The following is a 12922-nucleotide window of genomic DNA, read 5'->3' on the forward strand; positions in this document are numbered from 1 at the left end:
TGAGATGGGATGGACTTGCTTTTATTGAAATAATATTATTGAAATATGGCAGACAGTGAAATGAACAGAGGCGGTCAGGTTAGAAGGCACATTACTGTAAAAAAAAAAAAAAAAAAGGTTGCAGCAGCGTCTTTGGACTTTACTCCTTGACGATGGTGGGAGTGATCATCTTATTGAAGGAATAGTATTTGCATTCAGTGGGAGGTGCAATGTCCATGGTGGTGGTGCTAATTTTCTCCCTCTTGAAGCCGGCTTGGAGCAGATGAGGCACCTGGGTCTCCTGAAAATCATTGACAGACAGAGCTGGTCAGTGTGTGGCGGCTCGGAGACTTTAATCAGGCCCTTCTATCTGATTGTGTTTATCGTTAACCTTGAAATTATCGCGGCATGTAATTCAGGTTGCACTCGGCTCAACCCTGGTGGAAACATGCAGGTGACACGCTGTGCTACAGGGACTAGTATCAAACATTATAGTCTGAACAGTCCTGTTATAACCAGGGCAGGAAGGACAATCACTGCTGGCACAAACATGCTGACGGTGAAGGTACGGATCTTACGAGCACTGATACGTACTATGACTGTCAGTATTCAGTAACTTGGAACCTTTCTTATGCTAAAAAACATCACAAAATACTTCATTTACTGCAACATGTCACTAAAACTCTCCACTGATATCGAACTTTTTAAGGGTTAGTAGATTCGATTAGATCACAAACATAATTTGAAACATGTACTGTAATCCTGATCATAATCCTGACAAAGAACAGTGTTTGAAATAAAGTTGATGGCAATAACTGAGTCCCAGTTCTAAACTACAAACACATTTCAAGCAGGTTTTAAATGCCTACTGCGTTCATAGAAACAGGAAAAAGTCTGTATGCATGCTAAAAAATAACAGATTTTTGTGCTTGCTCTTGATGGAAACTTTTTTCCAACAATGCACTGCACAAAGAAAACCTAGGATGGTGAAGAAAAAGCTTCACAAAGTTCTTTCAAAAATTTAAAAAAAGTATTAAATCATTTAAATGGCAGTGACCTTCTAAAGTCGCGGTTTAATTGACATCCAGCAGTGCTGTATTATATCATTTTCTTGTTGAAAGGCTATAAAATATGTTAATTTATTCTGTGCTAAAGGCAAATAACACTACACTATAATGAGCAGTATAAAGTTCATACTGTATACAATTAATATGTCGTATGGACCCGGTACACATAAAATGTTCTGGGAGCATCCTACACCACTTCTCATCTCCCTCAAAGTGCCCACTATGGGGTGGTTTTACTTCCACAAAACTTCTGTTGCGTAGGCAAAGTATGGATGGTAACTAAGACGGCGAGTACAATGCAGTAAAGCAGACGTTCTACAGTTTAAAGGAATAATTTGGAATTTTGAAGTGGGGTCATATGAGGTACTTATCCATGGTCGGTGTATTATGCAATGTACTGCTGTGGACGGGGGCAGCAGTAAAACGTATTTACCCTCCACAATAACAAAGATCAATATCAGTTTCAGTGTACACTATATTCAGAATATTTTACCTTGCCTTCAGACCGTCCTTCTTATATTGGGATCTGAGGCTGATATATCCACCTATGCCCTCTTCAATACCTCGCAGATCAAGAGAGTTGCTGGTCTAATGGTGCTTTGATCTGTTAGTTTGTTTCTTTTATTGTGTAAATTTGGAGAATCCAAACTAAACCTTAAAAAACAACAACTGCCTGCTTCTCCAAAGTGGGGGTGTGCCGACCGCCATCCACTGCAGCTAACACACTGACAGTGGATAAGAACCTCATACAACTCCACTTCAAAAAAAATAAATCTGAACTATCCCTTTAAGATGAGTTAAATTTCTTGTCCTTGAGGAGTTAATGAAGTTGACTAACCTCGAACATCTTCTCGATGTTGTCGTATTTGGTCTTAAGCAGCTCGCCCCAGGAGGTCAGGTTGCAGTAGGTGAGGACACCGCCGGACTTCAGCATCCTGTGAGCGTGACCCTGCAGGGACACACAGATCAGATCAATCAGTCCTTTAGCCCTGTTTGGATATGACCTGTTTATTACTGTTATTATGACTGATACTGTTTCTGGGTACATGTTGTGTACTACTACTCAGTCTCTTTAATCCACCTTTAGTGCAAACAATTCAAAGAATCCAGCGATGCCCTCCAAAATTTTAATCGTTTCAGGACTTTGTGTAACTTTCTGGGGTGATTTATACGGATTTGAACTACTTACCTTAATGAAGTCAAACTGGTGAGTGTGCCACGTCTCCTCTGACAGAGGGTATGTGTCATACAGGATACCTGAAAGAGAGAGATAAGTACATCATTCCGTTTTCTGTGTGATTCTTTTTTATTGCATGTTAATATTTTTATTCATGAAGTAGCAAACTTGAACAAAGTCTCACAGTGTGTTCATCTGCTCATCAAACGTGAGATCTCAGACACCAGTGAAATTTTGAGGACCTTGAAATGGATTATGCATCCTCACACTGACTTTCAGAAATCAATAACTGAAACTGAGTGGCCAAATCAGGATGTGTAACGTAAAGTAAGGTTTTATTTCCCACCCTGATGTGGTAACTGTCACTCCACTCAACATACTTTGATGAAGCATAAAGGGATGAAACTGTTTGACAGTGTTGTGGTGTTTAAAAAAGGCTTTGTAGATGTCTTTGATTTGCACCGACTGTCGGCTAAGATTTTCTTCAAAACGGAGTGAAAAGTCAACTCAGGATTGGGCGTCAAGCAAAACTGTGAGCTGCATATCTCCACGTGTGATGAAAGTGCTCCCTCCTGTCTGGTTTGATTTCTTACCATCAAAGTGGTTATCTGGCAGGGTGGGAACTACGTTCTCCCAAAGGCCCTTCAGAGGAACGACCTGCAGCCACATAAACACCAATTTCACTCATCTTCAAGGACAGTAACAGTAAAGAGATGTGAAAATCTATAATACACCAATACAGGCGGATAGCAGTGGCAGTTGGGTCTACTCATGTCACCTTATGTGGCTGAGACTTGGCCCAGTTCTCCAGTCTGGCGAATACACCATCATTGCACTCGATGATCCAGTGCTCCTCAATGGGGTAAGACTCGAGCTTAGTGGCGGCGATGGCCATGCCGAAACCGATCTCCAGAACCCGACCGCCTACCAGACAGAACATAACAAAACAATACAGTTAGGAAAGGTAAAATCTGAAGCTGAAGCCATCTAGCGGCTCTGAGGGACGATGTCCTTGGATAGCTTGGGTGCTGTGTTATTGTGTAAACTTTGTGAAAAATTGGTACAACCACTGAATGTCCATGAAACACTGTGATATTTATTTTCCATCAAAAGGCGTTCTGTTGGCCACTGGTCTAATGTGCACACAATGTAACTATACAACATCTCGGGCACAAAATCAATGTCACTATACAACATACCTGTTTGTCTACAGTGTTTCATAACTACACCAAAATGCTTGTAAAAAAAACCCAAAGTCTTTTAAGTTTTGCCCCTCCGTTGGGTGCGGAGGGAAAGCCAGTTGGTTGTAACATGTGGTGGACAGAAAGGTCAAAGGGTTTCATTTCCTTCCAGAGACGCATATAAATAGATGAGGGGTAAAGGCTAGTTGTCCTTGCTTGAACGCGTCATGATGATTTACTGGACCTTCAATCAGAAGCTCAGTGAAGTATTCCCATTTTAGTTGAATTCATTGAGAGCAAACTGCATGGAGCTCAAATGAGTTCAGATAAGGCACAACAAATCCAGAGACACGCAAAACAAACAAAAATAATTATATTTTTTACATCCTGTACATAGGATACATAAAATGTTCTCATTAAAATGTGTAGGCCTAAATGCTTTAAATGCATGTGTCTTTTCATAAGTGGCGTTTGTATGTTGGTTTGGTCGAATCAATCAATTACTTTTGACATGCAATTAAGAAATAATCCAAATATATTGTGACAGGCCAGAATGCATCTTGAGATATGCTTGCAGGAATAATGCAGTGGGCAACATCAACTTCATGGTAAGAAAATGCATTTTCAGTGTTCAAAATTCCCAATAAAACTACATGTTTCATACACGTATGATATAAAACACACAAGGGGAAATGTGCATTTGTACAGTGTTGTACAGACAGTTTCCGTGCACATGCTTGTCCCTTCCCACATGTTTGTGAGGGTGTGTGTATCAGTCTATTTTCACATAAAGCTCAGAGCAGATGAGCTGTTTCCCCCCTGCAGACTTCTTTGGCTGTCCCCATGAGTAAAGAAACAGCTGCTGTAGTACTCACACACACAGCACTGAGCACCATGCTGCTCACGCGTCCTCAAAACATGAAGGAAAAAATATACCCTGCTACAAAATACATTACCACACCAAAACCTCACAAATCAAAACACTAGCCTACTGCACAAAACAGTCACATTCATTTTTTTCTCATAAATGCATAAGGATAGTCAAACGCTGTGACTCAGATCTGATTTATATTTGGATGCCCATCACACTTTTATCTTAATTTATCATATTTTAGTGTAAACTGTGTACTCCAACAACAGTATGCTAATTTGTTTCTGCGCGTTGAGGTTATATTCACAGTCTCACTTTGCCATACTCTAATATTCACCTGACAGCATTCTTGTGAAATCAAAAAGCAACATTTACATGGCACATAACTCTTTACATTAAGGTTTTATATGTGCAAATCACCCTTACAAACTGACCATTATCGGACACAGGAAACGTAAAATCTGAAGCTGAAGCCATCCAACGGCTCTGAGAGAGGATTTCCTTGGCCATTTATTTATTTTATTTCATTGTTTGCACAACTAAAAATAAACACAACAATTACAAAGAAATGACAAATGATAAACTGTGCGGGGAGAAGGAAAAGAAACACTAGCCTACTGCACAAAACAGATGGATTTTTTCTCATAAATGCATAAGGATAGTCAAACTTTGTGACTCTTAATTATATAGCAACATTAACATGGCACATAACCGTTTACATTAAGGTTTTATATGTGCAAATCACCCTTACAAACGGCCCATTATCGGACTCAGCGTAGCAAATGAGTACGGTGTCCGATAATAGACCCCTGCGCGTCGCCTTCGTGAAACTACAACTTTTACCTTTTGAGGCTGCAACGGTCGACAGCGAGTGCATGTACGGGGTCTCCCAGCGCTCCATCACGGGTTTGCCCATGATCTCCAGGTGCGTGTCGGTCTCATTGTAGCCGGCGTTAGCGTCGTGCCAGGAGGCCTTGCAGCTCTCTCCCTTGCTGAATATGGGCTGAGCGGCGGTGCTCATTTTGTTTAGTATGTCGGAGGCAGTGGTCGGTTGTTAGGTGAACGGTTTGGCAGACTCTGTCCCCACACAGAAGAGGGGGAGAGGCGCGAGGCGGCGGCTTATATCGGGCTCAAAAGTGCTGACACGGCGGGAGGTTCACTACAGGTCAAGGCTCAGGCTCGCACACACACACTCACACACACACACACACACACACACACACACACACACACACACACACACACACACACACACACACACACACACACACACACACACACACACACACTCACACACACACACACACACACACACACTCACACAAACTCCCAGAGAGGCGTCCAAGATCCTCTGTTGAGAAGACGAATCACTCCGCGGTAAATAACTGGCTCATTTTGGCTCTATGTGAATCCAGCACACTTTATGGTGGTCAGAAATATAATAGAATAGAAAGACTTTATTGATTTGACTTTTATTGGGAAATTGCAGTTTAACAGCAGCATTACACACAGACACATCAAAGCAGTAATATAGAAATACAATATAAAAGATACCTAAAAAATAAAATGTATAAATAAGCGGACGTATTGTAGTGCAAATGTAAACGTATAATAATCTAAGGTGCAGTGGACAGATTCTTGTGTTGTTTTGAACAGTTTTCAGGCGTGTTTAACTGATCTAGTAAAGGATCCAACAAATCCAACTGTGTGGAGGCGATTCAGTTGGTTGAATAAGTTGTGTCAGGTGTGTTCTTGCTTGGTTGGAATGTAAACCTGCAGCCACAGCGGCCCTTTACTGGATCAGTTTGAGACACCTGTGTGATGGCATGTGGCAGGAAAGATTTCCTGTATCTGTCCCTTGACCACTGTGTGATGGAGAGGGTGTTGATCATCGTCTATGATGGCTAAGAGTTTGTTCAGCGCTCTCCTCTCCACCACGGACTCAAAAGACTCCAGCCTGAGACCAAGTACAGAGCCAGCCTTCTTGATGATTTTATCAAGTCTGTTGGTGTCGCTGGCTCTGATGCTGCTGCCCCAACACACAGCAGCAAAGAAAATGGAGCTGGCAACAGCCGACTGGTGGAAGATCTCCAACATCTCGCTGCACACGTTGAAGGATCTCGTTTTCCTCAGGAAGGAGAGTCTGCTCATCCTCTTCTTGTACACAGCTGGGCCAAGAAAGTGCCATTCCTTTCGATTTGGATGGTGTATCAGGGGTGTCAAACTGATCCAGTAAAGGGCCGTGTGGCTGCAGGTTTTCATTCCAACCAAGCAAGAACACACCTGACTCGACTTACTCAATCACCTGAACTGTCTTCACACAGTTGATTTGTAGGACCAGGTGTGTTTTTGATTTTTTTTTTTTTTTTACTGGATCAGTTTGACACCCATGGTGTAAGTCCTTAACTTTATAAGCTTTTTGCGCTGGGCTCATCGCAAGGTAGAAAACTTTAATGTCCTCGAGGCTGTTAAGATGTGACGTTACACAAATATGATTTCCGGGCCCAAGCCAACGCCGCAGTGACGTGTTCCCCGTTGTTTGAACAGATCTGACTTTTAATCCTTTAAGATAAGGTACGCACCAAGAAAAAGCATTTTTTATATTCAATTATGATAACAACAGTCAATAGTTTTTTAAAAATTGGACTGTTTAGTATTTCTGATACCATCCTCTACCAAACGGTTGAGACGTCTGTTCATAATAAAAGAACATTCAGAACAATTCACGTTTAGTGCATTTTCTTGACCAATATTAACCGGGGCAGTACGTCGGGCATCAGCACAAACAGTTTTTCAGCCTGTTGTGCAACTGAACCAAAGATTTTGGTCAGAGGTGCAACAGCACTTATTTTACCTTTGGCCACTCATTTCTGATGGTTTGCTGCAAATTGTTATAGATTTGCTCTTCTAGGGCTATATTTTTACATAGGAAATACTGTGGTTGCACTGTTCAGTAACTTGCAAAATAATTAAATCCATCCCCAAAGCGATTTCAGTCAAAAGCAACTGAACTTGGTGATTTGTAAACATTTGTAACAAATAACCAAGTCCAGTTGCTTTTGACTGAAACTGCTTTGGAGATAACGATGACCTGGACAAATGAGAACATTCACAGGCTGATTAAATCACTGTAAAAAAAAAAAAAACGTGATAAGATTGTGATTTTACTGTAAAACAATTGTGATATTTTTGCCATACCGCCCGTCCCTATTACAAACAAACTCTTACAATGCTAGTCATATGGTAATACGCAAACAGTCAAATAATTAAATAATAGTAATACCAGAATTGGTATTAATTCCTCAAATGTATTCTTGATATGAACAGAAATGGTAAACATCATTTTGATAAAATATTTTTCATCAAATATGTAATTGAATAAGATTAAATTGATCATTTTAACAACACTAGCCCTTTCGTTCATTGTAAATGGCTCATTTTAACAACATTTACAAAATTTTCTTTAGCTAGCTTCTCTACCTTTACCTTAAAATGACAACTCAACCGTTTGGTAGAGCTTGTTTTGAAAGAATGATTTGACCCTTACAAGATTATATTTGTTGAATTAAATTACATTATTGTGTTTAACGGCTCCTCTGAAATGATATGTCAACAAAATCGTTTTACCTTTGAAAGTCCCACGATATACGTCATTAAAGGAAGAGTGAATTTTCGCTGTGTGACTTCCTGATTGACACAGTGCCGTGGGGATGTGCACACCGAGAGAGATCATGGTCCATGACTGCAGGGGGCGCCACAGGGACCCCCCCCCCCCCCCCCCCCCCAGCCCAGGCAGACAGGAGGCTCCACACCAAGGTGTAGAGCACTAAAGCCACCCGGGACAGGGCCTTCCAAGGACAGCACCCGCATCGCTAGAGCAGAGACAACTCCGGGTGTGCTAGGTCCCCAGGAGGAATAAAAAATACTAGGAATAAGGCAGAAATTATGTATTTATTCACAGAACTGACATTCTGTAACACTTGTGCCATGTGAGTGCCAGTATGACTCTCGTGCATCACTCGAGTCTGAAGGACGTAGGATTGCAGCTCCCAGTTGTCAATAAAGTGAGCAGTGATGGTCACATCGGACTCGGTGGCCTTTGAAGTCTAGCCGTCGCCGGTAAGTGCAACTCATTCAGCAGATTGAAGTGCACACTTCACCTTTGCGCACGTCTCTGCTTACGATTCAGGGATAGCGTTATCAGTGAAGTGTCTCCGGCTCTGTATTTCGTATCTCGGTTACAGTGTCGTTAGCGTTCCGCGAAGACCTTCGTTTTCCACTACACTGTATGACCGAAGGTCAACACGGAAATGCACTTGGTAATACTTGCAGCCCTCGGGGACACTAAACGAAGCTTTGCTTTAAAAAATAAGTTGTATAGACTGACTTGCAGGTGTGCTAACGTTAGACGTTTTGTCCTTCGAGAGGAGCTCAGGATGATGGTGTACGAGGTGGCTGTGCATGTGTGACATGTCGCTGTTGTATTTAACCTCGTAACAAAGTTCTTCCAGATTGCGTATATTTTTTATCGTGTTTTCCCGTGGCCGTTACATTTAGGAAACAAAAGGTGACGGTTAGGCATCAAAACAAAAAGGTTGTGGTTTGGCTTAGAACTTCCGTGATACAAACACAACTGGGAAACGAACTCCGGTCCCTTGGGTGAAAGTCCAATTGTTGTTGTTTGTAATAACTCACTGGCTTTAATTGTGTTAAGGCTTGATGTTTGCATAATTAAGGGTGTGGCTGCTTTGAATGGCAGTTAATTTCAGGAGGCTAATGTTAGCTACTAGCTGTCTGTCTGCTCTCCAACCCTCAGTGCACCTCAGTTCTCAGCTATGTTTGTGCTGTTGCTTCATAGATACTAAACTGACTTAATGGACACAGGTGTTGGTGCCTTTGGGAGATTTTTTCATGCAAAAATGGGACTAAAAGTATAGCTGCTGTGTGTTTAATTGGACTAAATGACCGTTTGTAGAGACTGTAGAACTGTGCTCCAGTTTTTCCGGTGAGTGAAATTCTAGTATTATTTTATGTTCTTTGTTTTATTCATTATTATTTCAGTCATATTCGAAATAATAATCTCGCACAGCACTGTCAATAGCAATGTTGCATACATTTCAGTCCCCGCAGACCTTTATCAGTATCAAAACCATAAATCCATTATGTGCCCTCGTTTCCAACAGCGCAGTAGGGAATATTATAAAAAGATGATTATCATTTTGTCATTGCAGCTGCGTTGGTTTGAATTCAGGTGAATTGATTTTCTTAAAAATCGTTTGTCAGATATAGATTCAAATCTATCTGTGGTCTATGTTTATGCTACGTCACCTGATATCCTTCTACAGTAATTAATAGGTAAAATACACACAAAATAAATATGTGGAAAAAACACAAATTACAGTGCATTAAGTACGAACAGTGAATGAGGACAGCCTGCTCACTGCTACGTCATTTTTTGTTGCTCTGATTGTGAATTTTCAAAGTTGGAAACTTTCCATGTGAATTAACAGGAATTTATGGGAATGAACAGGAATATACAAAATTGAAGGTTGACCCTTAACAGAGATTTTAAACATAGTTGTTGGAAAATGCTGACTAAAACAACCTGATTTATTGCAAATACATTTGAGAATATCGATGCTACTCCTCAATCACATGCACATAGCACACTGCTTACTGCAGGGGTATTGAACTTTGTGAACATGCACAAGTGCATTCCTCCATCACATACTCGGATGATTTCTAGAACCTTGTTGACCATTGAAGCCACACATTTGAGCCCGTGGACAACAGAACATTTCAGAATATTTCCAAAACTCCCCAGCTTAACTTCCCATGGAACGTTTCTGGAAAGTTTCCACCCCTTTGCAATCCTAATAACACCCCTTGGAAATCAAAAATAAATGAAGAGGTTCCAGTTTAACTCTCATTTGCTATTTGGTGTGATGATAATAAGTGAGCTTTAAGGGGTGGTGGTAGCTGGATTTTGTTAGCTTTGGACCGAGCCAGGCTAGCTGTTTCCAGTGTTCATGCTAAGCTAACAGATATATGGCTAGTATTGATCTTCTCATCTATCTCTAGGCAAGAAAGCGATTATCTAAAATAACAAACTATTCCAATACACATTTGTTTATTAACTTCAACTTAAACCAAATGTCCCAGCTTCATTTACTGTGTTGGACATTGATTTTCTTGTTTAAAGTAGACTGACGTAGCAGCAGAGTGAGAGCTCTTGTTTTTTTTCTGCTCTCGGAGCATGGACAGCTGAAGTGACCATTCCACTGGATCTAATCCACACATGTACATTCATTTGCTCCTATTGCAAAACATCATATGAGCAGCTGGATGAATCGGATATGTTAGAAATGCCTTTATTAGACGTATCAAAAGCTGCTGTATTTCAGAGTTGTAAACATAAACATTCTAAATGTGTTCTGGTTTATTTCCAGAGTGCCCCGCCCCCATGGCACACACACACACACACACACACACACACACACACACACACACACACACACACACACACACACACACACACACACACACACACACACACACACACACACACACACACACACACACACACACTCACACACTGTTATTAGGCAAGTTATATTTTTGAGGATTAATTACACTGCTCTCAGCCAATCCAAAATGTTAATATACCTTAAACCTGAATATTAAAGAAAGTAAAAGTGAGGTTTTGGCTTTCTTAGGAGAATGTGTGTGCGCACAATTATAAGGCAACTATTAGCAGAATTATTTTGCAACTAATTGAATTTTAATAATAAACAGCTCAAAATTTACGAACAACCATTTCTGACGTTTAAAACAAACAAACACTGACCAATAAAGCCATGTCTTTTCAATAACAGTCAGAGGCCTTTCATTCATGGAGACTATCAGTTTTTTTTATATGGTGACGATCAACTTTTTGTGCAGCAGCAGCAGCAGCCTCCCAGACACTGTTCAGAGAGGTGAACTGTTTTCCTTCACCGTAAATTGATCTTTTTAAGAAGGGACCACAAGTTCTCAATAGGGTTTAGTTGAAGGGGGCGATGTCATTACCCTTTCATATTTTAGGCCTTTACTGGCTAGCCATGCAGTGGGGTACTTCGACGCATGCGATGGAGCATTGTCCTGCATAAAAATCATGGTCTTCTTGAAAGATGCAGACTTTTTCCTGTATCACTGCTTAAGAAAATGTCTTCTAAAAGCTGGCAGTAGCTTTGGGAGTTAAGTTTGAGTCCATCTTCAACCCGAAAAGGTCCACCTAGCTCATCTTTAATAATACCAGCCCAGACCAGTACCCCACCTCCACCTTGCTGGCGTTTGAGTCGAAGTGCCTGTTACTGATACGGTCCATCTGATCCGCTCTCACCTCATCAGTCCATAAAACCTTTGAAAAATCTGTTTCCAGATATTTCTTTCTTTCAGTCTTGACCTTTCAACTTATGGGTCTCGTTCAGTGGTCGGGTTTTAGCCGTTCTTACCTTGGCCATGTCTCTGAGCACTGAACACCTTGTACTACCTGTAGGTAGGTTGCAGTTCTGGAAGATGGCAGCTCTGGAGGACAATGGGTTCCTGGTTGCTTCACGTTTGATTCCTCTCAAATCTTTGGCAGTTAATTTGCGTCTTATTTTCTCAACGCGTTTCTTGCAACCCCGTTGACTATTTGCAACAAAACGACTTTTGAGAGTGCTGCATTCCTGTGAAAGACTGTTTTTGACTTTTCAGAGTCAATAAAATATCTTATTTGACCCTCATTACACGAATACACATCGCCTTATAAGCTTAAATTTAAGCATTCCAGTTTATACAGCTTGGAGTTAAATACTGACTAATGATTGTGAAGAAGAAGAATTCCTTTATTAATGTGTGTGCGTGTGCGTGTGTACGCGCGTGTGCCTGTGTGTGTGTTGAATCTCACTAGAATTGTATCTGACATGATTTTACAGATGATTGAAGGAAGAGTCATGTCGATATCATTGTGGACTGGTGCCAGACTTTGGTGCCAGTTCTGCTGAAGTTAATGGGGTGGGCATGGTGAGTCCCACTATAACCCATCATATCTGTGATGTTTCACCTCTGACTGAATAATGCTTCCACACAATAAAATAAAACACATTAGGTGATGTTCACTGTTGTTTTCTATTGTAATGTGCATGATCGTTTTATTTGTTATTGGTCTCCAAACACTGGCTCTGCTGTTCTATATTTATGCAGGAAGTTAACAAGGACCCAGACTGTTGCCTAGCAATGGATTTCCATTGAAACAGTGTGTTTGTATTACTGCCTGAAATGTTTTAACATACTTTTTACTTCAGTACTTACTTATGTAAGTCCTGATGGCGTTATAGAAAATATCATAGGTGTGATAGAATTGACTTTCAATTTACAAGTGTAAGTATTTTACAGGAGTATACCATGGATGTATGAAGAGTAAACAGTAATATGAGTAAGTTAAAGCTGAGACATTATAGATCCATGAAGGAATATTAAATAAAATTTTAACTAGAGACTATCTTGCGATGGGATCACACCAGCCATGACGCCGAATCGGACCAGGAGCTTAAATGGGGAGGAAATGGCCCTTTCCCTGCTTCCTTACCCCCTACTTCCGGCACCATTGCTTGGACCAAACATC

General features: G+C 40.9%; 1 protein-coding gene across 1 annotated transcript; it reads right to left on the reverse strand.

Moving 5' to 3' along the window:
* gamt (guanidinoacetate N-methyltransferase) lies at positions 1-5378 on the reverse strand. The gene is made up of 6 exons (XM_083940289.1): positions 5119-5378; positions 3002-3147; positions 2817-2880; positions 2236-2303; positions 1885-1995; positions 1-280 (listed from the first exon to the last, which is right to left on the reverse strand). Exons 1-6 carry the CDS (start codon positions 5294-5296, stop codon positions 140-142), a joined length of 708 nt encoding a protein of 235 aa, XP_083796415.1. The 5' UTR covers positions 5297-5378; the 3' UTR covers positions 1-139.
* Between the last annotated feature and the right edge of the window lie 7544 nt (positions 5379-12922).

This window comes from Echiichthys vipera, assembly GCF_963691815.1.
Source record: "Echiichthys vipera genome assembly, chromosome: 3".
NCBI lineage: Eukaryota > Metazoa > Chordata > Actinopteri > Perciformes > Trachinidae > Echiichthys > Echiichthys vipera.

What these genes read in the sequence shown, in the direction of transcription:
- gamt (XM_083940289.1), bottom strand. Translation starts at nt 5,296, where the DNA reads ATGAGCACCGCCGCTCAGCCCATATTCAGCAAGGGAGAGAGCTGCAAG. An exon ending in GCCAGATAACCACTTTGATG is followed by an intron (nt 2,304 to 2,816) that starts GTAAGAAATCAA and finishes TCTCTCTTTCAG; the next exon opens with GTATCCTGTATGACACATAC. An exon ending in ACCAGTTTGACTTCATTAAG is followed by an intron (nt 1,996 to 2,235) that starts GTAAGTAGTTCA and finishes GTGTCCCTGCAG; the next exon opens with GGTCACGCTCACAGGATGCT.